Source organism: Alternaria burnsii (assembly GCF_013036055.1).
Source record: "Alternaria burnsii strain CBS107.38 chromosome Unknown 726, whole genome shotgun sequence".
Classification (NCBI taxonomy): domain Eukaryota; kingdom Fungi; phylum Ascomycota; class Dothideomycetes; order Pleosporales; family Pleosporaceae; genus Alternaria; species Alternaria burnsii.
In genome coordinates this window covers 190832-217220 of record NW_024066126.1, presented here as the reverse complement: position 1 = coordinate 217220, position 26389 = coordinate 190832, and the positions used below count along the sequence as shown (strand labels likewise).

Here is a 26389-nt window from a genome sequence, read left to right as displayed (position 1 = left end):
TCGTCGTATTTCCATGTTTATGCGCACTGGCTCGTGCTGAAGCTGCAGGTAATGTCAACAACAGTAACGATGTGCAGGATGCCACATGTTCTAGAGCCCCTTGTCTCTTGTTGAGGTGGCACGGGAGCGCCCGAAGGTGGCGTGACACAACACCAAAACAGTGAATCATCCCGGCACTCGCTAAGAAGCTGTGATAGAAGTATCAAACACTTGCTGTGGTATCATTCATTCCTTTTAATCATACGAGCAGTCATAAAGTATAGACATAACTTTCCCAACCGCTTGGACTTCCCCATGAAACGCCTTGAAATGATCATAAATTGTCGTAAGATCGACAGACGCGAAGAAGATCCTATGAAACCTATCCTTCACATGGCTGTGGTTCACTCGCCATCTGACTCTTGTTCCGCAGTCTGTGATAATGTTAGCATGAATGTCATGTATTTGTGACTTCAGTCAACTTACGTTGTCGTGGAAGTTTGTTCCGTGCGTGGTCTCGTTAATGTAACCCTTCCTAATGACAAAGTCACCAAAGTGCTCTCCGTCGTTCCTCTCCTTGGCGTATTGCTTGATCATCGGCTGCAGAATCTCCAGAATCTCTTCCTCCTTGATCGAGCTCCTGTAAAGCTTGTTCAGCCTTTGGCCATGGTAACCACCACCAAGATACATGTTGTACGCGCCATAGGCCTTTCCAACGAAAGCAACCTCGGCGAGCCAAGGACGTGCGCAACCGTTAGGGCAACCAGTCATGCGCATGACGATGCTGTCTTGTCGCAGACCAGATTCTTCGAGTGTACCCTCAAGCTTGGAGATGAGCTCAGGCAGGTAACGCTCTGACTCGGCCATGGCAAGACCGCAAGTGGGGAAGGCAACACAGGCGGAACTGGACAGCCTCATACCAGAAAAGTTGGTGTTGTCAAGCTTCCACTTCTTCAGCAGCTCCTTCATGGCCGGCAGATCTTCGTCGGCGACGTTGGCTAGGATCAAATGCTGGTTACCAGTCAACCGGAACTCGCCCTTGTGTACCTTGGCTACCTCGATGAGACCAGTCTTCATGGGGAAGTCGGCAGTGTCCTCAATGCGACCGTTCTCAATAAAGAAGGTAAAGTGGTTGAGGCCGGTCTCATCCTTTTGCCAGCCGAAGGTGTCGATGTTGCTTTGGAACTTGAAGGGCTTGGGCTCGTCAAACTTTTGACCCCAGAGCTCTTCAACCTTGCCCTTGAAGACATCAACACCCATGTCATCGATGGTGTACTTGAGACGGGCGTGCTTCCTGTTCTTGCGGTCACCGTGGTCGCGCTGGACGAGCATGATCTTCTCGCAAACAAGATGCACCTGCTCAGTTGGGACGTAGCCAAACATGCTTCCGGTTCGCGGGTATGTCTTCTTGTTGTTGTGCGTAACACCCATGCCACCACCGGCGAGGACGTTGAAACCTACAAGGTTTCCGTCTTCGCCCTTGATTGCGATGAGACCAATGTCGTGAGCGTACACATCGGTGTCGTTGTGAGGAGGAATGGCAATGGTGATCTTGAACTTTCGTGGGAGGTAGAGGGGGCCGTAGAGGGGCTCGTGGTCCTGGACAGCCTCACCAGCAACCTTGCGCTTCTGCTTTGTCTCGTCGTCCTCCAACCAGATCTCGTGGTAAGCAGTGGTAGAGGGAAGGAGATGGTCGCTGATCTTCTGTGCAATGTTGTGGACCTGGCCGTGGTACTTTGACTGAGTCGGCAGAGAGCTGCACATGACGTTTCGGTTGACATCACCGCAAGCTGCGATGGTGGTCATCAACGCCTTGTTAATAGCCTGCATAGCTGGCTTGAGCTTGCCCTTTACGACGCCGTGGAACTGGAAGGTTTGTCGAGTGGTCAGCTTCATGGTCTCGTTACCGAGCTTCGTGCTGATCTCGTCCATCTGCAGCCACTGCTTAGGCGTAGAGACGCCTCCGGGTAGCCGGCAACGAATCATGAAGGAGTACGCTGGCTCGAGACCCTGTGCCTTGCGCTGGTCGCGAAGATCTCGGTCATCCTGCATGTAGGTACCGTGGAACTTGGTGAGCTGTTGGTCGCTTGCCGAGATGGCGCCGGTGCTGGTGTCGGCCAAACCCTCCTCGATAGTACCTCGGAGGAAGTTTGAAGCGGCCTTCATATCCTCGTTGGTCAACGGCGCTGGTTCCTCGGGCAAGTTCTCAACGTTGGCAACGCCGAGCTTCTCCCAAAGCTTTGGCTCCCACTCAGCGTACGCAGTCTGGTAGGCGTCCGGGTCTTGGTCATCACCAAGACCACACTCCGCCAAAGGCTTGCCACCGAGAGTAAGAAGACGAGCATAAAGGTCCTTTGCGGGCTTGTTGTAGTAGATCTTGTCCTCCTTGCGTGGCCAGTAGTGACTGTCACCGAGACCGAAGACACCAAAGTTGACTGTCGCAAGATCCAAATCGGTGGAGTCCTTGACGGTTTCCCAGAATGTTCGACCGTTCTGAGGGAATTCTCCCTGACCGGCTACACTGGTCATCAGGATAACGTTCTGCTCATTGGGCAGGTCTTCGATCGGGAAATCATCCATGGCCATGACCATGGTCTTGAGACCTCGAGCCTTGCCGCGGTTTCCAAGACGCTTGGCTAGGTTTTCGGCGTTGCCGTTGTCGGAAGCGAAGAGAATGGTCATTGGGTCGCCCTGGAGACCTTCGAGAAGCTTGCTGTAGGCATCCTTGGCCTTGCGCTTTTGCAGTTGTCTGACCTCAGTGCCGTAGGACCCAGAGATGTTGGACGAGAACTCGGGATGTCTCTTCATGACCTGGGACATGTAGTTGTCGCGGGAGAGGAACTCCTCCAGCTCTTTCTTAATGCGCTCCGAGTCAAGCTTGAAGTTCTCTTCGCCCTTCTCATCGGCACGTGGGTCCCATCGGTACAGGGGCCAGTAGCCAAGATCGACAGCCTTCTTGGTCTCTTGCAGAACGGTCAGAGGTGTGTCATTCTCCTTCTCGTAAGGAAGGTATGCAAGCACAACGGATGGACCGTCGAACTTGTCGGCCTCGATCATAGCCTCCAAGACCTGGGTGTAAGAGCTGTATACAGCGACCGATGCGACGTAGGCATTTCCGTAGTTCATTGCGTACAGACCAATGTCCTTCTTGCGCCTCGCGGCGTCAGCGGCTGCGCGTTCAGAGTAGGGGGTTGAGTCGACGATGAGCATGTTGACATTTTCGCCAGAGGCCAGTACGTGGTGGACACCAGAGTTTCCGAGGTCGTACGCCCAAGCGTCTGACCCAATCAACCACGGGGATTCCTTGTAGAAGAGCTTCTTTGACGACAACAGTTGGCTGGCAACGGGCGAGCCGTCGGTGCCCAGACGAGCGATGACTTCAGAAGCAAGTTCGTTGGCCTTGTCAGTGTCATCAGCGTTGAGTGCCCACTTGGATAGCCACTCCTTGGGTGCTTGTGTGGTGAACGCATTCTCCTTGGAAGCAGCCGCAGCCTCGTCTACCAATCGCCTTCGGTGCTCCTTGCGCGCTACTAGTGAGCCGAATCCGTACTCCGGGGAAGAGGAGATCTCGTTGGAGATGCCGGCGTGCTGCGAACCAAGCTGGTTAGCAATGTGGAGCTTCTCACCAAAGACCTGGTTCAAGATCTTCATGTAGGCGTTCTCTAACCCTGGTTGCTCGGCCTTGATAGCCTGGGGCTCCGGGCCATCGAGGTTGCCGATGACGAGGTTCTGCACAGGTGTCTCGCTCATCAAGTTCTGGAAGACACCGCGCATCGCTTGGGACACAGTCTCCTCGTTGATGTAGCCAAGTTGGTATCCTACAACCATGGGGGAGGCACCGCCAGTCGACTTCAGGGACATCAGAAGGTCGAGCAGTACAGGGCCCCAGCGGGTAGTCTTTCTTCGAACTTGCTCTAGCACAGCGATCCTCTTGAGCGATGAGGGAAGCATAGGCGCAAGCGAGGCACCCAACCAGGGGCGGTATAACCTCGCGGTGATGACGGCTGTGTTGGCATATGCCTTGGTCTCCTCGACACTGTCCAGCTCGGTGGCAAACACAGCAGTGTCAGCACCGAAGAGGAAGATGGCGGCCTCCTCGGTGCCAGTACCAGAGAAAGCGAATGCATCGTAGCTTCGACCGGTGGCATCCCGAATGGTTCCCCAGATCTGTGTGGCGAAGCGGTAGATGTCCTCGGATGAGACAGGTTTTGAGATCAGAGATTCGACAGTAGTTGCGGAGGACACGGACGCGCCGCTTGTGCTAGCATCGCGCTGTGATGAACCAGAGGACGATTCGGCGCGCTCGCTGTTCCTCTCCGATGCCGGAAGTGACTTGGCCTGCTCAGGAGCGCTAGCTGATGTTGCTGCTGGGGCGGCGTTGACAGCCTGGCTCCGAGCGAAGGACAGTGTCGAACTCCTGCCATCATCGGCGTACAGCGATGTCTCCTCTGACTTGGTGTTCTGGTATGCTGCTGCCGCGTCCAGGTCGATGACACTTCGGACGAGGTCGGCATCTTCGACTTCAACCGTCTTCTTGAAAGCAGTCGCGCCTGAGTCGAAGAAGTGAATGACACCCTTGCCCGACTTGATAGCCAAGGCATGTGCAGTCAGAGCAAGATCCTGCAACTCCTGCAGTGTCTCCGACTGGATGAAGGCGAATCCAGATTGGCGGATTGAGGTGATGTCGGAAAAGTCGGGGAAGCCCGATGGCGCTACCGATACGTGGAGAACGACGGGGTACTGGGCGAGCTTGTATAGGTGTGGTATCGACTTTACAAGGATGGAAGAGGTTGTGGTGACGCTGGTGAGCTTGCCTGCGCGGATGGGCTGGAAAACAGAGAGAAGGGGATCCGCATTTTGGCGGACTGTGAGGATCTGGGGGCAAAGTTAGTACAATTGCGTCGGATACGGCCAAATCATGCAGACATACCTCTGGCTGTGTCTTGCAAACAACGCTAGGCGCGTTGTGCTTCTGTAGTCCTCGCAGAGGCTCGGAGAACTCAGATTCGGCCTCGAAGGAAGGGACGACCGACACAATCACGTCGGAGGCCAAGTGGGCAATTCGGGCCACTAGACAATACAAGAGTCAGTATATGTGACTTTGGACCCCACAACTGCTCTGGTGCAACGACGTGCTGGGGCAGAGGCAATGGCGGGGCGAATGGTTGCGGGGACATACCGGCCTCTCCTGCAGTCGAGATGGACCCCATATTGACTGCAAATTCAGGGTTGACGGTAACAGTAAGGAAATGTCTACGGGGGAGACGAGGAGTAGTAATAGTTCGGACCGTCGGCGACAGTCCTCATAGTGAGCGGCAACGGCAATGGAAAAATTCCCTTTAAGAGGTCATGACAACGCGTGCCGAAAGCACGCAATATTTTAGTGCACTTCAGGGTCTGGGGCGAGGGCCGAAGAGCGGCGAATCAGACCATCATAGATGCGCGAGTTCGGTGTAATGCACTTGGCTAGATCTGCTTGTCAAGCTCGACGCGAGGCTGAGGACCGAATTTCACCCATAGTGCATCTCGTGGTGGAGTCCTGGCCGACGGTGGTCGTGATGCTTACTCCCGCATGTCTGAGTGGCCAGGTGAGGGCAGCGCCGCCTTGCCGTATCGGGACGTGCCGAGGACCAGCCTTATCGATAGGAGCACAGGCTACCTCCACCTGTTCGCCTCTCCTGGCATGGCCGACACATGCACCATGGCATGAACCAGCACGCCCGTACGACCAATCGTCGACACCATACCTGCCCTTACCGTAATCGCTTGCATCTGCATCTGATGTCGTGATTAGCGTACCTTTATTGCAATGAACACCGCCTCTGGATTTTCAGATCCCCTCGTCTCCGATACCCCGCTGCCCTTCCACGAGCTATGCACGCGCATCAATGACCGCATAGCCACGTTTCTGGCCGCCAAGGATGTATCAGAGCGCGTCAAGAATGTGCAGGAGCAGACGCACACGTCGCTGAGCGTCATAGGGGAGGCACTGGACAAGTACAGGTTGGTGACTACACTGCGGGGCGGGGCGGCAGCTGGGGACTGACAGCTATGTAGTCTGCCAGAGCTCTCTCTATCGTATAATGGCGGCAAAGACTGCCTCGTCCTTCTTGTGCTCTACCTCTGCGCCATGCACAGACGGGGTCTAACGCAGACCCCGAATCCCTCGTCCAGCATCGAGACCGCCGTGCAGTGCGTGTACATACAAGACGCGCATCCCTTCCCCGAGGTCGAGGAGTTTGTCGCGCACAGTAGCAAGATATACTCGCTGGCTCTGTTGGAATATGCAAAGCCTATGAAAGCGGCCTTTGCCGACTACTTAAAAGACACGCCGTCGGTCAAGGCGATACTGGTGGGGACGCGGCGGACAGATCCGCATGGCGAGCATTTGAAGCATTTCGACCCAACAGACTCAGGGTGGCCGGCCTTTGTACGGATACATCCCGTCATAGACTGGCACTACGTGGATATATGGACGGTATGTGGGATTTGTGCGACTTCGTACCTGCTTACTGACATGTCTAGTTTATACGCTTCCTCAACATACCCTACTGTTCTCTATACGACCGTGGATACACCTCGTTAGGCGGGACGACTGATACGCACCCGAACCCGAAGCTCGTGCGCCAACCGTCTACGCAACAAGTACCGCAAGCTGAGAGAGAGAACGGCGCCCCGAAGCCCAAGTTCCGGCCGGCATACGAACTGGTAGATGACTACGAGGAGAGATTAGGGAGAGATAGGTAGAAACATGGTGATATTGCATATGCATTGTATCTGTATTTTGTTGCATCGCGCGATGACGTTCATTTCAGTTAACAACACGCGCTTTATACTCCAGGTAGCGGCTACTTTCCAGACTTTAGGGACGAGTTTAGTGTTCTTTTCGACATGCTGGATTATTCTCGGAGGATCCCCGATTTCTCCGTCCGCGGTTATTTCTCGGAGATTCTAGCTCCGCATTCGCATTCATACTCAGGACGTATGCTGGATCGATTTTAGATTTCATAATAAGCCGAACGCATCTCTTCCAGCCAGGTCCTGGTTAGATCCCGACCAAGTGGATATCCTGGAAGTTGAGTTGGTGTTACCACTTCGACAATGACGCCGTTCGCGACAACTGCAACCGTCCGCAATCACGCGAGGTACAAGCAGACCTACAGCACGACATGAAGTGGGCTTCTGTGGAAAGCTTTGTGTTTGAAGTGGTTTGCGCATTGTAGCACGAGTATGTGCCGACCCGTGATTGCATGAGTTGTCAACCGCTGGGGCTCACTGCTAGTAACCTTGGGCGCACACAGTCTATCATGTTGTCCAACGAGTCTGCAGAAATATTCTAGCAAATGTGCTAAGTTATACTGGTCGGTGGATCACGCCAGTCTGCACGGTCTGTTCCCGAAGCTAATGTATGCAACGTGGATAGGCAAGCGGACATGAAGTCTACTGGAAGCACCAACAATGGACGCCATCAACAAACCGACGAACAGCAGACGTTCGTGAATATCGCAACGTTGCATTAAGGAATATTTGCAAGCAAATATATCTTTCTTTCCGATTAGAATAGGCAAAGGGAATCTTGGACGTACTCAAAGCGTTTCGTCCCCCATCATGCTTCTCACGGCGTTCTCTCAAGTCTCGCTTCTGTTGACGTTGACCATTCATGCGGCTATAATTCCTGACGATCGACCTGAGATCATCCCGGGTCCTGGGCTTCCGTCACTAGAATCTCTTAACCTGACTTCAGCTGACCTATATGAGTTGCCGTTGCCGGGAGGTTTGACTGGTAAGACTTCGTGTTCATGGGCCATGTACTCATATGTGACATCACTTAATACTCTACAGCTCAAATAACCACCTCGGACAACGAACTGGTATGCGGACCAGAAGACAGCGCTTACACTAGCGTCGAAAATCTCATCGTCTGCTACCACTATCTTCGGAGCCTAGGCCGGACGCCCTGCGAGTTGGAGAATAGAGAGGCGAGAGCATTGTGTTGGCATGGAATCGATACTGTCGTCGTTGGTATAGGTCGAACAGGAGGCCACGAGAGTAGCTACTGGTATGCTCAGCTTCTGCCACCTTTGGCGATAATCAATCTGACACACCAAGTAGCATCGATTTGTCAGTAGGGCTCTTAGCGGTCATTGACGGCTGCACAAGGCCTGACGGAAGTTGCGCGGGATTTGCAGTAGCCAACGGGAATGCAAACATTATGGTCGGTGGAACGAATGCTGGATACCAGAGACATCGTCGGAGCTAAGGATCGGGGTCGCGTCCGTACGCATGGTTGTGTTCACAAGAGGTGTCGCGGTCAATTGAGTCGCAGTTCATGACACGACCTCAGATTTCCAAATGACTTTGTCTCAAAATGCTTTTAACTACCTTCAGGTCTCCGACGTGCCGAACTCATATATCGCACGCTTGCGGGGTACATTTTGGAAGACGCTGGGAGCCAACTTGGATCAGCGTCGACTGCAATCATGCGCCTCATCCGCTGATGCATTCATCCAAGATTTACCAAGGAAGAAACTTCCCCGCAGAATTTCCTAGAGCCAACACCTTCCCCAGACTCTGCCTCTCGATATTGAGCGAACAGAAATCTGGGGTCATCGGAGCTTTTCGACTTCCTCCAACCAGAGGATTCTCCGGGACCAAGAGGTTTCGCATACATCAGCCAACGCTCGGGTATAGCCATAATACACGTCCAAGCCGCCGTATCAAGCCACACATTGGTCATGTGGAGAGGCGCATGGTGCCTGTTGCATGAGGATGCTGCCGCGGCGCCGTTCGCGATCGAATCCCACCTAAGAGAGTTCATCGTTGATATGAAGCTGTCGGAAAACAAGCCACACTTTCAGCTTCGTGTAGATGGATAGCAACAATTATTGCGGTTCAAACGCCGATACTTTATACATAATTCAACTTGAGTATGTTCGTGTAATCTCCAGCAGAACATACACAACATCACAACAACACTAGTCATGAAACTCCCTACATCTCTCGTCCTCCTCGTGATGACCGCAGTCACAGCATCACCTACTCCGACCATCCAGGAAGAACCGGCAAAGGCCCTGCAGAAGAGAGCTAGCATTACAGATGCTGCTAACATCGGCTACGCGATGGCAAATGGAGGCACCAAAGGCGGAGCAGGCGGCCCTACTACCACTGTCAGCACTTTACCCCAGCTCTCGGCTGCGGCCAACTCCACTGGACCTTTGAACATTGTCGTCCAAGGAGCCATCAGTGGTGCCGCGAAGGTCCAGGTCAGCTCGGATAAGACCATCATCGGGAAGACTGGAAGCTGTATGCCCCTAATGTCTACTTGCCTCACTGATCCCTAACTGACTCTCTACAGCCCTCACTGGCATTGGCCTCACGATTCTAGGCCAGAAGAATGTCATCGTGCGTAACATGAAGATCAGCAAAGTGCCTGCTGCCTACGGCGATGGCACTACCATCCAGCTCTCTACGAATGTATGGGTCGACCATTGCGATTACTCCGGTGACGAGTCGGTGGGCAAGGACACCTATGACGGCTTGGTCGACCTTTCGCATGCTGCGGACTTTGTCACCATCTCCAACACTTACTTCCACAACCATGTGTGTTCTATCATCTCACGTCCCTCTGCAATGCTGAACAATGACTAACGCGAAACAGTCCAAAGGCACCCTCGTAGGGCACTCCGACAAGAATGCCGCTGAAGATACCGGCCATCTCCGCGTAACATACGCAAACAACCACTTCTACCGCGTCAACAGTCGCGGCCCACTGCTCCGTTTCGGCACAGCGCACATCTTCAACAACTACTACAACGAACAGTCTACGGGCGTGAACTCCCGCATGGGCGCGCAAGCTCTGGTTCAAAGTACCGTCTTTGAGAACAGTGGCAAGAAGATGGTCTACACGGAGAGCAGTGCTGAAGACGGATTTGCAGTTGTTGAAGACGTCTTGTTCGGCGGACAGAGCGCCAACACAGCGCCTCTGGGTAAGCTCAATGCGCAAAGCTTTCCTTACAAGTATGAGTTGCTGGGAAGCGCGAATGTCAAGGCTGCTGTTACCAAGGAGGCAGGGCAGACACTGTCGTTCTAGAGTGGTTGTGGTTGGAGGGCTAGGTACAATTCATGATATGCCAGTACTGACGTTTCTAATCCTGAATCGACGACTATACTACCTTTACACCAGGAAAGGCGTTGGACGACATGAATGATGTTACGATTCCACAAAAAAAACGATTAGATGATGTGTTATCCTCATCAAATGGTTGGAGTTGTTGCTCGGCCAGTACTCGGCCACCGAAATCCTGACCCACTCCACCTCCACTACGATACGCAAAAGCAAAAACAAAAACATACAACAGCGGGGATTCGCTAGTGGTCACCCACCTAACTACTAATCCGCCGGTACACTGCTTGTATATGGCTGAGCGGACGGGAAGCCTAATTTTCAGTGTCCTATGGTCGTATGTGGAAAGTTGAGCAAATACAACCAATCCATTCCGTGCCAAATAACTACAATATCTTCATCTACAGGCAGCACGCCATCTCTACACGTCCTTTCACAAGCTCAAGCGATGACTCAGCTGTCTCGGTGCTGTCCCGCAATTGTCAGGAGCCATTTCTGATGCCCTCTTACTCCAATCGCTTCTAACGTATAGTCAGGTTGTAACATAAATAAGCAGAGAAGAAAGATACTGCGTCGTGCCATAGCTATGACACGTCAGTACCTACTATTGGTATATGCAACGATATGATCCCATTACAATGGCATCAATACAACAAAACGACTCAATTTCATTCTCAGCCGAGGCGTAACACAACTCCATCTTAGTTTCTTGATCTGTCTCATTCGTCAGGATGTTCTGACCAGACAATTCGGTGTCATTCATACATCGTTCAGCCCTGCGATTCTGCAAAGTATACGCGATATCATTTCGATTCATATCTCATGTTGTTGTGCCTTCACACGAAAAAAAAGCAAGTAATAAGACACATCGTTACTGCAGAGAGGTGAGAAAACATGTTGATTGGCAGTTCTGCTACTTTGACTGATCATCGGTTGCCTGTAAGCGTATCGTGGGAGACACTGACGTCATGACGGGTTGCATGGACAAGCCCTATCAGGCGCGTTGTATCTTGGGAAAAAACGTAAAGTATCTGAGGCAGAATATAGAAATTGGATTTACTGATGATGAAGACAATAGCGAAGCTTCATATGCGTCTCCATGGGGTGAAGTTAGTTTCTGGCATTCTCTGGGACTCACACGCTACGCGCAACTGCCAACGTGCCCTTTGGGTAACCATACAATGCTTGCGCTACGGCCTCTTGAGCTTTCCTATAACAACAACATTCTTTGCGAAGATGACAAGCATGTGGACGATCGCATGATTTTGCCTTTTTGCCTGCTCTCAGTCTCCCAAACAATTTTCGTCTCACGGATGCCTGACCTACATCAGATGCATGCTCTGCGTTGTTCACCGACAAACGAGGGTCATCAGTGGATGATCAACCTAGCTGATTTCAAGTTTCTATATTGGTGAATCCTTGGTTGATGGGCGTTTCCCAGGCGATTTGTACTGCACACCGCATAAGGTGGCGAGACGGGGCTTGGTCGAGGTCCTCCACCATGCGCAGGTGCCCCTCATGCAAGATCTCAGCAATGAGAACACGTCGTCTTACACCAACTCAACGACTCAAAAGGCGAGTGTATTGCTCAGCCTGAAAGAAGCCACAGAATGGGCTGTACGTATCAAGGTGGTTGGGCGGCTTCGAGGTCGGCTGAATCGCAGCCTAGTCGTGGGACTCCAGCCTGGCCGTCGTTGCTTAAGTGATAAGGGCAACAAACTGTGACTGTGGCCTACGAAATAGCGCATCGTTTCCTCACATTCAAGGTTTGCTCTTGCTTTTCTGACAACATAGAAACGAGTTATCTCGCACTGGCACACTACCAGCATCTCGCATTGGCTATTGCATGTCGGCTACCAGGCCCATGTATCTAAGATGTACGACTACGATTTAAACACCGATACACCCGCGGCAAGACTTCCTGGCGGTCTCGAGCCTCCGACATTGGTTTTGCCTAATGAGGTATTAAAATCAAATGCAATGCATGCACCGTCATCAAACATCGTCACGATACGTGAAGTCGGAGATACCGTTCAACGTCATGATAATGCTGAAGATGCCGAGAATGAGCCTCTTACTCTTAACGAGGAATTGCGAGAGGCAGGTGTAAAAGGCCTCCAGAAAGACTATTTCTGGTCCGAAGCAAGCCTAAAGCGCATCATCACGGAAGAGCGCGTCATAGCTCTGTTATCGGGGTGCCCATACGCTGCTTCCGACCGTCAACTTTCGCCAAAGACCATCCTCAAAAGCTATTTGAAAGTATTCGCCATCTTGACTATGCTCGAGAAGCACGACGATATCTACGAATGCATGCAGCAAGGGGTTTCGGATGAGACTTTGCCCTTGGAGCAGATGGACCACGGCAAACGCTCAATCTTACTGAAAGGAAACGTGCTCTCCTGCTTCAACAATCGTCATTGGTCATATGCGAATCGAGACGGCTTCATAAGCTATCAATATCAGGTCAATCCCGTCTTGCTAGGACGTGATAGAGATAGTGCAAGTCATAGGGATTTCGACGAGAGCACCATCCTGCCGATAACAAAGGATACGTTCATCGAGAGAGCCGGCTATGGTGCTGTGTCGAAAGTGAAGCTTCACCCTGAGTGCCACGCTTTCCATGATGTCTTACCCTCGGTACGCAGTTGCAAGTAGTGTGTCCTGAACCCACTGACTTTTGATACTAGATCAAGACGACGGAATGCTTTGCACTGAAGAGACTTCTGCCCAGGAGAGACGGCGACGTTTCCAAGCAAGCTCTTGGGTTTGAGAAAGAGGTCGAGGCTCTGCAAAGATTGAACGGTTCTCCAAACGAGCACATCGTCACATTATTGATGACCTGGACTGTTAAAGACAGCATAACCGACAGATACTGTCTCTTATTCCCATGGGCGGAAGGGGACTTGCTATCCTATTGGGAACGTGAACCCTACCCATGCCGCGGTACGCAGCTGGACGTGAGAGCTATTCAATGGATTGCGAAGCAGATTGTGGGTATGGCTAGTGCATTGAAAACCATTCATAGTCCCGCACATAAGAGGAACCTGGAGCCGAAGCAAAAGTATGGTCGCCATGGCGATATCAAACCTGAGAATATCCTCTGGTACCCATCTCCGGTACAAAGCCAAAGGGGTACTCTTGTCATTGCTGACCTTGGACTCACTGAATTCAAATCCACCCAGAGCCGCTCGAATGTTCCTGGCGAAGGTCTCCCCACGACTCCTGGATACAGACCACCAGAATGCGATCTCAAGGGTGGCAAGATATCTCGCGCGTTCGACATATGGACTTATGGATGTCTTCTTCTGGAAATGGTGTGCTGGATGCTTGGCGGCCAGAAATTGCTGAATCAATTCGAGGACCACCGGACGACACCGGGAATAAACACGACTAAGAGTGAAATCTTCTTCGATATCTTGTCCAAAGACTTGACTGCGTCACAAGATCGATTGCGACCACCAGCGGCTTCTGAATCGGTGTATTACGAACATGCTGTCACAGTAAAAAAGGAAGTTCATGAAGTAAGTCGCAATCCCATATCTATGGCCGATAATGCTGACTCTACTGGAGTGGATTGCTCGTATCCACGCAGACCGATCCTGCACGCGGTTTATTCATGACCTTTTAGACCTAATCGAAGAGAAGATGCTAGTTGTGATAGCGCCAGACAGTGAGAGGATCGGGTCTTCTGAGCTTTATGCGGAGCTCGATAAGATGTATACAAGGGTTTGCAACCCGACAGACAATTACTGCCAGCGCCCGTGTCCAGAGGAGAAGCGCGTCGCTAAGGATTCTGTGCCTGTTGATGCATGTCTCAGCGAGCAAGCCCTGGGCCTAGTCCGTAGGACAAATCCGCGACTCAAATCAGTCACTGGAGAGACACGCCTTTCAAAAACACCAGATCAATTCAGGGCTATGAATTAAATGTAGGCCTTTCAAGTGTAATCTTCAGTTCTTTCGTATGCGCTCAAACATATGCATCGAATTTCAAGTCCAACTTTGCGTAATCTTTGATTGTTAAAACACAATGCGACCCGACGATGATCATGCAATAGCTTTGCACTGCATCATCACTCCTCTCTATAATGTTCAAAAACGCCCGAGTTCATCAGATTCTCTAGCTCGTGCTATTGTCGTCAGATAGTGTCAGGAGTATAATCCAAGGGGGCCTACCGGCTCTAGCCTACGTGGCATCTTGCATCGGAAAAGCCCTCGCGAATGCTGAGAATGAGGTCAGTGTCACTATTTAGAACACAAAGAGACACGTACTTTGACGGAAGCCTCTCCACGAGGAAATGTGCTACCCAGAAACTTCTCTAAGATTGCGCACTGGTTGTAATCCGCCTCGATGATTGCAATGACAGTCATGACGATGAGGTTGTTGAGTACACTGGAAATCAAAGCGCAAAAGCTATCGAGCTTCTGCTAGGACTAGAGCTAGGAAAGATGAGCTGAGATGTTTGACAACATTTGGGATCCAGGCGCGTGATGGGAAAGCGGAAATGCCTCGCCGGAGCCCCACCAATGCACCACGTAGAGGCTGCATGAGGCATTACACACCGGTGAACACCAAATGCGCGCCCCGATCATTATGCCGATGGTGTACTGCGTATCCAATGACATGTCGCTCATGCAAAAGATCGTTCTGCCCGCCGGTGAAGGCACCGCAGCCGCCTGCACACGGTACTACCAAGCCATCTTGCAAACAGACGCCTCAGCCTACTGTCCTGCCGGTACAACACCCCTTCGATCACACCTCAAAAGACCCATTTCACGCCTGTGTTTATGAATTAGAGTGCTTCTCGGCTTCTACCGAAATGGACTGGGCTCGCGATAATGCCTGGCTGAGTGACCAAAATACAGACCTTGAGAGAATATTCACGTATGCGCCAGGGACAGCGCTTGCCGTGAAAATCGTAAAATCGAACGGAGTATGTTCTTGTTTCGAATAAATAAACTAATACTAAAGCTCCTAGTATCACATACAAATATGGTCCCTTGAGACCGACGATGAGTGGGATGAGTGGTTATGCTATGTAAGCGTTTCGTCTTGTTGCCAATCGCCGTTCTTAATGTCAACAGGAAGCGAATGAAAACCATCTCGACCACGGATTGCATCTTATGTACGTATTCTTACGAGCAGTTTCTGATTGGCGATCAACTCTAATAGATGAAATAGCCTCGCCAGACGAGCGGGCGAAAGCTCTGGCAAAGACCCTACATCGCAAGCCATGTCGTACACTGAATGGCTCGGATACAACAGCGAAAACACTAAGTCAATGGTTGGACTTCGTTGCGCTCAAAACTTTGCTGCACTAGGAGGAAAGCAGAACGCAAAGCAAAGTTCCAAACAGGCCGACATCCGGAAGCTACCTTTCTCTCAGAATACTTTCAAGAGCATTTGCCAGAAGTTCCGAGTTCATAGCTCTATCACCAAGGCTATCACAAGGAGTGCCTCTCCCAGTTTCACTTGCGAGAAAGTAATAATGAATCAAGCAGCCTATGGTACGATGGTCTCTCGGCATCTTGCCAGCTAGCATCTAACTAATGCGACTCCCAGTGTACAACTGTCGCACCTCAAAAGAGTGGCCATTAGATATGGCGCTCTCTGCGACCTCATATCCAGAAAAAGGATCAACTTATGCCATCCTTTATGGTTGCGTACCCAATATCGAGAGATCCTTACTGCGAAGTCTCAACAGTGTTAGAGATGAAGCTTGTCATCCGCTGCTTATGTCCGGTATTTTTGCAGAGCTTGAGCTTCTACGCCATACCAGACAAGTCAGTCTGAATATCATAGATGTAGAGTCTAAGATTTTCGCGCTGGATTTTGAATCTGGTGACACGGAAGGCTTGGGGCGAAAAGAACTTGAGAAGCGAAATGAGGCGAAACGCAACACTTGGTTGGATATGACATACCTTAGGAACTCACTGATTACAACTAATGTTCAGAACGAGAAGATGTCAAAGCACGCCGCTGATCTAAGTCAGGAATTCTATCACTCGATTGAACATCCTAGGCAGTCTCCTGAATTTGATGAGCTGGAAACAAAGCTCGGAGCAAGGAGTGGAACAAGTGATACGCTGGTAGGAGACCAAGACTATGCGTCTCCCATCGCTCAAAAAAGCCTGGACCACAGCGGTCTCGCATTTGTTCAGCGCATGCGACAAGTAGGAAAAAAGATTGAGATCAGGCTGAACACGATCCGCGAGGAGTATGAGGTGAAGATCAGGGACTGCACCATGCGCGTGGATGGTATGGCTATGGCCACACAATGGGTAACAGGTCCAGACACTATTGTACGACGCTCGCTTACATCCATAGTCACACAGCGAAACAGCCGTAGAGATGGCCTTAGCTACAAACAGAGAGTCTAGAGTCATGAAGTCGATATCGCTGGTCACCATGGTCTTCCTCCCAGGAACATTCTTCGCGGTAAGAGAACTCACATGTATTGGCAAAACATACTAATCTTACGGTTTAGACTGTGTTCTCTATGACGTTCTTTGATTGGTCTGGAGATGATGGTAAGACTCGGGTATCCAACTACTTGTGGGTGTATATCGTCGTGACGATTGTTTTCACAGCCCTTACAATCGGATCGTGGTATTTCTTTGTCATTCATCGTCGGGCAAGCGAAAAGTCTGTAGAAGACGAGAAATGCTGATCGTATTACATTACCAGTACGCGTGAGCGTTGTGAGGTCTATATGTAGGGTATCTATCGAACAACGCCAGAGAAATGAGTTGTAGAGTGGAAATCACTCTGTGCACAGTCAACTTCGAAAACAGAAAAGTTTTTTAATCCAGAGTGTCACTTTGTTCGAAGTGTTGAGCCGCTGTTGTTGCTGTCGATGATGTTCGCCAGGCTGGTCAGCTTGTGCGTTGCTTCCTGCGGTTCCAGATGCTTCGTTCGTCTTGGCTCGATCACCGGGATTTTCTGCTTGTTGTGCTCCTTCGCTATCGCCTTCTTCAGTTCGGCTTCTATCATCTTCAGCAGAATTTTGCATTGTATTGTCAGAAGGCACCGGGCGCAAACTCGGACCAACATCCTTCGTGTACTTGGCCTCCATCTCTTTGGAAAACGAGATGTGTACCTTGTCGCACAAATCAATGGGAGTTCTCGATATGTCTCTAGTTGTCTTCCGTGTGCAATATTGCTGGTCGCTACCGCAGGACAATTCGATGGTCTTCAGTCTGGTGACAATATCAGCAGAACTTGCTCGCTGGCCAACACGCAAACGTAGGAGGTCGAACTCAATGAGGTCTACAAGATCGACAATGAAGTCGCTTGTGCTAGGGTGCTCCCGAAGCATTGTAAATTCCTACTTATCGTTAGTATCGCGCAAGCCACACGTATCGTGACAACATACATTACGAATGGACTGCTTCGCCTCTATAGAGCCTTCGTTCTTGTTGAAATGGAAGAAATTATCCAATGGGACTGGGAGCGTCGAATCTTCCTTCCGTCGATCGGAGAATTCCTGCACACCCTGCCAGCCAAGCACGTACCAAACAACGAATTGGAAGAGAACACAGCCAAAGGACCAGATATCAGACTCGGGTCGAACCCTTTCCATGATGTCGAATTCGGGTGATTTGTAGGTAGGTGTAAAGCCGCCTGCAGCATTCGCCTGCACTTCTTGCGAACGTGTACCATGGAACTCAGTCGAACCAAGATCAGATATCATTAGATCGCCGAGTTTGTCAATTGAGGAGCCGCCCGTAGGGTTCTTGAACCATAATATATTTTCTGGTTTGATATCACCATGTCGACCGTGAGTTCTCTTCTTGTCCTCAGGTTTAAGGTCACCTGGAGCTAAGCTTGTGTCGGATTCGTGTATGCGGTTCAAACCATCAGCTAGTCCAAGGAATTGATGAATCATCCATTTCGCCAAAACTTGGTTTCGAGGAAGATCGGACAGGTTCGGAAAGCGGTCTTTCCAGAACTGAAAAAGATTGCCATCTGCCCAGGGAAATATCATATGCAACCTATCATGGTGCTCGTATGTTGCAAGAAGGCGGACAATATGTCGATGCTTGATGGAGTTCAGTCTCTTGTATGCCGCCACCTCCCGGTTGTATGCTTTGCGACGGCTGTGCTCGATTGCCTCTATCTGCTGAAGTTGTTTGATGGCGAAGCTCAGCTTCTCTGATTTACCCTGGGCTGAATAAGCGGTTTGCGCAGTAAGGCGCTTGTAAATCACTACTCACCAATGGTGAAAGGTAGTCGTGATGCGCTGAATGTATCTCTACACGATACACGATCGAGAACCATGTCGCAACAGCATCATTAAGTACGTCGTCCTGCCATTTTTCTAAGAAAGGCAAAACTACACAGTGATGCAACGAGTAGTGTCGTAAATCTTCTGTCATGAATTTGAGGTAAGGCGCCAGAAAGCGCCCCTGGTAATTGGCAAAACTGTCGCGGTGTGTGACTTGCCATCGTGTGAAAAGCTGAATCGTTTTCGGTGATTTACCATTACAACGCACTTGGTCTTGATTGTGCTCAAAGTGGAACGGAAGATGAGAGTCAAATATGCCTTCTTCAATGAAATATTGAATTTCTTTTGCTTTGTCGATGAGGCACAAGATTGCAAAAATCTTACGCCGTGTGGTCTTCGTGCCGTTGGAGATCTCTTTAGTGGACCAGACTTCGTCCGCAATCTTGTTCAAATCTGATGTGAGCCCTGACCGCTTTAGCTCTCGTTTGATGTTAGGAGAGGTGATAATAGCTTCGAGCTCGCTGAGTGGTAGAAACTGTGACTGTGTAGAATTGGCTGCTGTGAGCATGTAACCTCGAATAAGTGTCTCCAGTGGTTCTGGGGGATCATCATCGAAATCGTCGGGTATCGAATCTGGTCGTTCGATGTCATTCTCTTTGGAAAAGTGTGTGCCAGCATAGTCAAAGTCATTTGGTCCTTTGCCGTTCAATCTTTTCTCAGCGATGTCGTATAACTGTTGTGAATCACCCCCATCTTCGACGGCGCTACTAATACCACTGACTGATCTGGATGCACTGCCTGATTTGATCTGTAGAGTGTTATCAAGAGTAGGATGCCATGCATTTTCCTCAGGTAAGAGGAGTTGAACTGTCGGTAGTTCCTGAGTTGCTTCTGGTGGGCTCTGTGAATCAAGATCAGTGACTCTGTGAAGCATTGAATAGATACACCAGGATACTAACATTCACCGGTTGTACCTCGGCCCCTGACTCATCAGACAAGGCCATGTTACGCAGGAGGCTGAGGCGTAGCTCTCGGCGACTATGCGTTGGTATCGATACTATGATGAGGGCAATCCTTGAACCCGGATCGGTTGGTAGGACAAAGAATCTTAGAACTAATTGGACAGTATATAAGAAGGCATTTCGTTGGCCTCAAAGAGCCTCGTTGACCGCTTCGAAGGTGTCCTGCCGTTAAGCGCCTCGCCCCCACTTGGCTAAGGAGTTCATGCATGCTGTGCAAGAACCGTTCTTCAGCCCGGTAATTGGCCCCTAGAACATGGCAATAACGCGCGGAAAACTCAGTATATGATTGGCTCTGGTTTGGGAAACAGGTTATCTCTGCTTGGTGGCTTCGGTTGTGTGGCTGCTGCTGAGCATGATCGAGCCAAACACGGCCTACGTCCGTAAGCGCTAATCTGAATGTGGAACGAAAGGGTGTAAGAAGCCCGAATAAATTCCATTGACGTAGCGGTAGAGTGTTGCGAAGGATAGATGGCTGAACCGGTGATGTAGATTTGAAAAAGCCACTTCGCACAGGCTGCGTAGCTTGGCTTCGAACGGAATGCCGCTATTGGACGCATTCCTGAGCAGGCGGTCACTTGCGGCGGCATGCATCGAGGCATACATACAGGCTGGTTGCCACATCAAAGTGGTGTGCCTGCGGGTCAAAATTCGTGTCACACTCCTCCCCCAAAGCTATCGTCAGCCGCTCCTCTGCCCTCGAGTCCTGCTTTAACCACCCCACAGCCGGACGACTCGAGGCAAATCTTAACGTATCACCTTGGCTTTGATCTCGAATATAATAATCTTACCCGCGCTTGTCGGGTATACATCGTACTGTAGCGCACAAATCCGAACTCACGACTCGGACCAGACCTAGATATGACGGGTTCTACTCACAGCCAACGCGACGCATCACCAACTGAGGTTCCGTCCGGCCGACAGGTACCAGCTAAATGGATACACAGCCCAAACGAGCTTTTGAGCACCATGAACAGAGTTGTCGGCAAAGACAACGTCTGTGTTGAAGTAAGCGTCGCCACGACCACTATGGAGCTTGAGCATCGCTGAACAACTACCAGATGCAACACAATACGTATAGCATACGATTGCTTCGAGACGTAGATGTCGATCTCGATAGTGTCCTTCGGGACTACTTTACAAATAAATACGATGGGGTGTGAAGATCGGAATCGCTCGTCAGGGAAACTTCAGCGGTTCGATATCGGTCGGCACACTGAGTAAGATCGGTGGAGCTTCGGTACACTCTAAAGGTCTTCTGCGAAAGATTGGTTGCATCCCTTAGTCTTCCACAGTGCGTTTTGCGTGTCTGAACGTCGGTTGTGTTGTGTTTTCCTAGCGATCTCGCAGAGTTTATTTTGTGTGGTACTGCAGGCCGTATGAGTGCACAAAAAAATACGTTTCTACTGGTAGTCTTGCGAAAAGTGTAACAAACGGGGTGATGTTATGAAGACGAAGGTGATGGAATCCGAAGGCACGGCAAAGCTAGAACAGTGGGCGGGCGCGGAGGCTGCGGAAATGAGACAGCCTAGCGTGTTACTTGGCTACCGGCTGGTCTAGTAGGTACTTGCCAACCACCAGACCCGCCTGTGATCTATAGTGCGAGCGCGCAATAAGATATCACGTGGAAGAGCGAACATGACTTTACTATCAATTTCAAGCCACCAGCAGGCTCAGATGCACACTTTCTATTATCGTGGAGCGAACACGCTCAATCCACATAATCCAGATAACCCGTGCATGCGCTGACGGCTGATAACCAACCGCCCCCTTGCTCACGTACAGGTCCTGGCATTCGATACAGCTGCGCCTTCTACATCAGGCCAAGGGCAAAGAACCCTACTGACTGGCGGCTAAGTAGCAGCCCATTTTGCTCGATGTTAAATGGAGGGGCCAGCACCACCTTAGGCGGCCGTTCGCCTTGTTGCTCTTCGAACAGTATGTCGCAATTCAGGGTCAGGCAAGCAGAACTCCGCGATCTGCCACGCGTTACAACAGTCGGCCTCGCCAGCTTACCTGACGACCCAGCGTTCGTGTGGCTTTACAGGTATAGGCAACAATATCCTGATGATAACTACTTTTTCTGGCTGCAAGTATTCAAGACTTATTTGTATACCCCCAACATCACGTTTCTCGTAGCTGAAGAGGTTGCATCGTTGGACAAGAAAAGCGAAGACCGTGGAGAAGCAGTAGCGACCATATTCGCTTTCGCAATCTGGGAGAGGAATGAGAAGAAGACGGCGACACAGGCTCTAACCAGTCTGTACAACAATTGCTCTTTGGAGACGCTACACCGTGAGCATTCATGCGTGAACCCTGACTCGAATGACGCTGAGTAGCTATAGGTTGCGTCACCAAGCTAGAGAACTGGGCCATACGCCAAGAGTTCCCGCGGCGCGATGCCGATGTGAATCGACTGAGGGCGTTTGAGAAAGGGATGAACTACACCCACTCAAAATATTGGGAAAAGACATACCCCCAGAACTTCTACCTATCTCTGCTCGCGACCCATCCAGACTATCGTCGGCGAGGCGCAGGTACCGCGCTCACTCAATGGGGTATCGATCAAGCCATGACTGCTGGCTTCGATGTTGGGCTTGAGGCAAGTCCAATGGGATTTCCACTATACCAGCATTTAGGTTTCATTCATTTGGGAGACCATGTACTGAAGGCGGATAACGATTCTACGAGTGTAGTGTTGAGGATTATGGTATACGAAAGGGACCAGAAGTCATTGTCGGTCTGATTCTTGGGTATGAGTCTATGAGAGAGGCTTTGGCCTGTTCTTGTTATGTGCTGTTGAGTTTGGGTGCCGAGCCGCCGTTCGAACGGGAGCGGAAACTGGAACAGCGCCCGAAGTACCGACGGCCCAGTCAACTGCTACCGCGCATCCCCTAATTCATCTCTTCTCAACACCGTAAAGCCATGCAACCGTGCCACCGGAAACGGAGCAATAGCTTTCATTTCTCACCTTCTGAAGATGTATCGTAGCGCCGAACAAGATATGCTTGACGTGCGGGAGCGGACGGTATGTTCGCTCGCAGTACCGCTCAGAATGAAGCTATAAGAGCGTAGCAGTCGCTTCTACCAACCGCATCATCGATCGCAATCAAATCTTCGTTCTCATTGCTAAGCCTTCTACCTGAGAGTGCTTTCTTTGTAATAAACCCTCCATCATGAGCATCGGAAGAGCAGCAGCCTCACGTGTGTGTGGCAAACCTGTAGGCCCCATCGGATTTGGAATGATGGGTACGCTGTCATGCACAAAACGGAAGAGAACTACTCCTAACAGACTCCTCAGGCTTGACCTTCCCTCCTCCGTTCCCCCAGTTTGAGCGCGAGCATCAGACAAGCCTACTGAAAAAGGCATTGGACCAGGGTGCCAACCTTTGGAATGGAGGGCTTCACTATGGCACGCCAGAATCAAACTCGGTACACTTGCTGCGACACTACTTCGAGAAGTACCCCCAGGATGCTGAGAAGGTTGTCCTCAACATCAAAGGTGCCTACGACCGTTACACCGGACCAGCAGGAAGTCCGGAGGCTATTCGCGCATCTGTAGAACAAGCTCTCAAAGGGTTGGGAGGCGCAAAGGCGATTGACATATTCGAGATGGGTATGAGGATTCTAAAGGCTCATGAGATTGTTAGCTAAGGACATTCTAGCCCGTGTCGATCCCCGCACGCCCATTGAGACTTCCATCAAAGCCTTGGCTGAGCTGGTGAAAGAGGGCAAGATTCGCGGTATTGGCCTGTCCGAGGTCAACGCGAATACCATTCGCAAAGCTCACGCCGTGCATCCCATCGCATCCGTAGAGATTGAGTTGAGTTTGTTTACACCCGATCCGCTCCACAATGGCGTCGTGGACACATGCCATGAACGTAAGTCGATGCGCGCTGAACTCATTGGAAGGCCAACATCGATAACGAAATCCTAGTCGACATCCCTGTCATCGCGTACAGTCCAGTCGGACGAGGCTGGCTTACGGGCAATTTCAAAAAGATCGATGATCTGTTGCCAAATGACTTTCGAGTTCAGATGTTCGACCGCTTCAAGCCTGAAGTTTTCGATCAAAACTACAAACTTGTCGAAGCCGTTGAGAAGGTCGCCCATCGCAAAGGCCTCAAGACATCGCAGGTCGCTATCGCTTGGGTAGCGCGTCAAGGGGCGATTCCTATTCCTGGATCCACCAATATCGAGCGTGCCACCATGAACAGCAGGCTATCAGAATTGACCGACGAAGATATGGAGGAACTTTACAAGGCACAGCAGACCTTTCCCGTAGCAGGTAAACGATACGGAGGCGCACACGAGGACCTGCTGAACGGTTGAACTTTGCGCCGTAAAGGTCATGTTGGAGATTTCGGAGTTTAGACGGACGGGAAGATACATCCGTCGCATTACCTAGTTCCATCTAGTCTGTTCCTCCTCATCATCATTGTTGCCCCCCAAAAAGTGCCAACCTGCTATCACGACACCTCAGTCGCTATGGATTCATCGAATGAAGAACTAGAAGACGCAACAGTCACTTCGCAGAACTCTACTCATACACATCATGGATCATGCACAGTGTGTGCGAAGGCTAAGAGCAAATGCATAAGGCGTCCAGGAAACGGCGATTGCGAGAGGTCAGTGACCGCATTACAGCTGGTTGAATAGCATGGCAAACCAATCTGCAAAACGCGCAGTAGACAAGTCGACTAATTCAGTGTGTCCTTAGATGTATACGATTGCACAAGACCTGCCAGATTCGGGAGCCAGTGAAGCGCAAACGCAAGGCGAGAAAAACCACGTAAGTTCAGCTCGAGCCATGTTTTCACTGTATATTAGGATGCTGAGTTGCTAGCAGACGATCTGCTCAATTGCAAAATCTTGAAACAAAGCTCGCAGACATAGCTCAGGCGTTGGCCATCAAACAAGCACAAGAAGTATCTGCAGGATCGAATTCGCGGAGTCCTATATCACAGCAAATGGACGCGTTATATCAGGAGAGCGATGATACGTATCCAACACCACTGGTCATAACGCCAAACATTACGAGATCTAACGACTTTCTGGCCTCTGCTCATGACCCAACACTCGAGACAGTGAATCCCGAACACGTGTCAACGGGGATGAATGCGACACATACCGACGTCTTGCTCGATCGCTATCAGAGGCTCATGGCGCCTCATATGCCTTTTGTGGTGATTCCAAGTGGCATCAACGCTTCTAGCTTGGCCAGTAGCAAGCCGTTTCTCTCAAAGGCTATCGAGACGATAGCTTTCTTTCATGACACAGTAACCCAAAAGCACATGGTGAAGGATCTCATGCAACAAGTCTCCGAGAGGATGTTGATCAAGGGCGAGAAGTCGCTGGATCTACTCCAGGGTAAACACACCCACACATTGCATATGACACATATACTGACTCTGTACATCGATATCCTAGGCATGTTAGTGTTCGGCAATTGGTATAACCCACATCTATTCGCACCACCAAGCCACACAGTACTCCTGCATCTTACCATGGCACTCACCCACGATCTAGATATCGACCGTGCACCAGGATTTTGCGAAAAGGTGGCTTTGATGGCAGCCTCACAGGCGCATGGCGTACCACAACCGGCGAAAGTCGTAACGAATGACGAGCGACGCGCAGTGCTTGGAACATTCTATCTAACTTCACAAATTCTCACATCATTCCGGAAAATCGACACCCTGCATTGGTCTCCTTGGCTTACAAAGTGTGCTGAAGCACTGACGCAAGCTAAAGAATACAAGAGCGACATTTTACTTGTACAATTAGCGCAGAGTCAGCGCATCATGCAGGAAGCCATGGGCACAGAATGTGATCATGCACCAGTGAGTTTTTACGCCAAGTCGTTCCTCAGCGACCTCGATAACATCGAGCTGGCATCTGCAAACGGGATGTCAGCGATAGTGCTGCGTTTGCAGCAGGCTTGTACCCGAACTGCTGTCTGGGAACGCTCATTTGGGAACTTAGCCAGTCATACAGTCAAAGAGACGGACCTACGACAGAGATTAGACGGCATGTGGCACTGCATGGACGCTGCGAAAAGGTACACAGATATATACCTGGAGCTACCCGTCGAAGAATATCCTCTTGTCCCTTTCGGTGTTTTTGCGCAGTTTGCGTACATCTTCGTTGTGCTTGTCCGAGCGAGTTTGATCGAGATGGACGGCTGGGATGTTAAAGCTCTGAGATCATTCATCGACTTCTCGTCGCTTTTGGAAAAAGCCTCGCAACGCTACGATGCTGTGTCGACATCTCATCCTGATGGTCTGATCCTGAACAACGAGGCGTTTGCGAAGTGGTCTGCTAAGACAAAGTGGGCGAAGTCATTCTACGACACAAAGTTCTTGCCTGTTGATCCGAATACATCGACCGTCAACCAGCCTCCGCCTGGGTGTACGACTATTGAAGCGGACGAAACTCAGGAGTCGCGTAGAGCTTTTCCAACGCCACTACAAGTTCCAGCAGAATTCTCAACAGATACTTTCGCAATTGAGGATTCGATGTGGCATAGTCTCGGCAATCCGGCAATCTTCTTAGGAGACATTGATTCCGCGTTTACCGACATACCATGACGTCCTGTATTCAAGGGCAGCAGACAAACACAGCGAACTGTATGGGAACCCCACAGGAACTCGTTCAGTGCATTCCGCAACAAACGATCTTAGCCCGATCATATCTGGGACACCAAAATTGGGCGACTTTATAGGCTAGCTCTGTTCAACTTCATTATTACTATAAAAAGTCATAGTAAGACATGGTGAATAGTAGGGTTGGAAAACTATTACCCTACTCCTCCACTCTTTGGTGCAATAACACCCAGCCGACTACAACGTCAACCTAAGATAAACCGACGAGCTTTCAAATAACCCCTTAGCCTTTTGGAAGCAAAAGAGCAATCAAACCATGTATTTCAATGTCTGATATTGCAGAGTAGTCTTGACCGATGTACTGTTCATGAGATAGCTCTTTTCGAGCGGTTGTACTCGAGTCATCATAACCTGAAAATGTCTACCAGGTTCATTCGA

The 26389-nt window shown here is 50.5% G+C and overlaps 9 protein-coding genes across 9 annotated transcripts; 7 read left to right on the top strand and 2 right to left on the bottom strand.

Annotated features, from left to right (window-relative positions):
• Window positions 1-383: 383 nt before the first annotated feature.
• GT037_010228 (sulfite reductase hemoprotein beta-component) lies at window positions 384-5189 on the bottom strand (the record flags this gene model as incomplete). Its single annotated transcript, XM_038935275.1, has 4 exons — window positions 384-413; window positions 466-4854; window positions 4910-5049; window positions 5159-5189. The coding sequence occupies 4 exons, from the start codon at window positions 5187-5189 to the stop codon at window positions 384-386; spliced, it is 4590 nt and encodes a 1529-aa protein (XP_038782071.1).
• Window positions 5190-5788: 599 nt separating this feature from the next.
• GT037_010227 (adenine nucleotide alpha hydrolases-like protein) lies at window positions 5789-6726 on the top strand (the record flags this gene model as incomplete). The annotated part of the gene is made up of 3 exons (XM_038935274.1): window positions 5789-5982; window positions 6037-6457; window positions 6505-6726. 3 exons carry the CDS (start codon window positions 5789-5791, stop codon window positions 6724-6726), a joined length of 837 nt encoding a protein of 278 aa, XP_038782070.1.
• Window positions 6727-7587: 861 nt separating this feature from the next.
• GT037_010226 (uncharacterized protein) lies at window positions 7588-8239 on the top strand (the record flags this gene model as incomplete). The annotated part of the gene is made up of 3 exons (XM_038935273.1): window positions 7588-7762; window positions 7822-8038; window positions 8092-8239. 3 exons carry the CDS (start codon window positions 7588-7590, stop codon window positions 8237-8239), a joined length of 540 nt encoding a protein of 179 aa, XP_038782069.1.
• Window positions 8240-8960: 721 nt separating this feature from the next.
• On the top strand, window positions 8961-10069 carry GT037_010225 (pectate lyase; the record flags this gene model as incomplete). The annotated part of the gene is made up of 3 exons (XM_038935272.1): window positions 8961-9282; window positions 9335-9579; window positions 9638-10069. The coding sequence occupies 3 exons, from the start codon at window positions 8961-8963 to the stop codon at window positions 10067-10069; spliced, it is 999 nt and encodes a 332-aa protein (XP_038782068.1).
• A 1908-nt stretch (window positions 10070-11977) lies between these two features.
• GT037_010224 (uncharacterized protein) lies at window positions 11978-14026 on the top strand (the record flags this gene model as incomplete). The annotated part of the gene is made up of 3 exons (XM_038935271.1): window positions 11978-12739; window positions 12790-13623; window positions 13673-14026. 3 exons carry the CDS (start codon window positions 11978-11980, stop codon window positions 14024-14026), a joined length of 1950 nt encoding a protein of 649 aa, XP_038782067.1.
• An 893-nt stretch (window positions 14027-14919) lies between these two features.
• GT037_010223 (uncharacterized protein) lies at window positions 14920-16770 on the top strand (the record flags this gene model as incomplete). Its single annotated transcript, XM_038935270.1, has 7 exons — window positions 14920-15033; window positions 15079-15138; window positions 15185-15225; window positions 15282-15607; window positions 15663-16381; window positions 16428-16538; window positions 16588-16770. 7 exons carry the CDS (start codon window positions 14920-14922, stop codon window positions 16768-16770), a joined length of 1554 nt encoding a protein of 517 aa, XP_038782066.1.
• A 108-nt stretch (window positions 16771-16878) lies between these two features.
• On the bottom strand, window positions 16879-19331 carry GT037_010222 (uncharacterized protein; the record flags this gene model as incomplete). Its single annotated transcript, XM_038935269.1, has 4 exons — window positions 16879-17427; window positions 17476-18264; window positions 18317-19228; window positions 19287-19331. 4 exons carry the CDS (start codon window positions 19329-19331, stop codon window positions 16879-16881), a joined length of 2295 nt encoding a protein of 764 aa, XP_038782065.1.
• Window positions 19332-21286: 1955 nt separating this feature from the next.
• Window positions 21287-22092, top strand: GT037_010221 (uncharacterized protein; the record flags this gene model as incomplete). The annotated part of the gene is made up of 2 exons (XM_038935268.1): window positions 21287-21641; window positions 21692-22092. The coding sequence occupies 2 exons, from the start codon at window positions 21287-21289 to the stop codon at window positions 22090-22092; spliced, it is 756 nt and encodes a 251-aa protein (XP_038782064.1).
• A 430-nt stretch (window positions 22093-22522) lies between these two features.
• Window positions 22523-25936, top strand: GT037_010220 (uncharacterized protein; the record flags this gene model as incomplete). The annotated part of the gene is made up of 7 exons (XM_038935267.1): window positions 22523-22595; window positions 22648-22962; window positions 23012-23227; window positions 23284-23634; window positions 23830-23974; window positions 24067-24138; window positions 24196-25936. The coding sequence occupies 7 exons, from the start codon at window positions 22523-22525 to the stop codon at window positions 25934-25936; spliced, it is 2913 nt and encodes a 970-aa protein (XP_038782063.1).
• Between the last annotated feature and the right edge of the window lie 453 nt (window positions 25937-26389).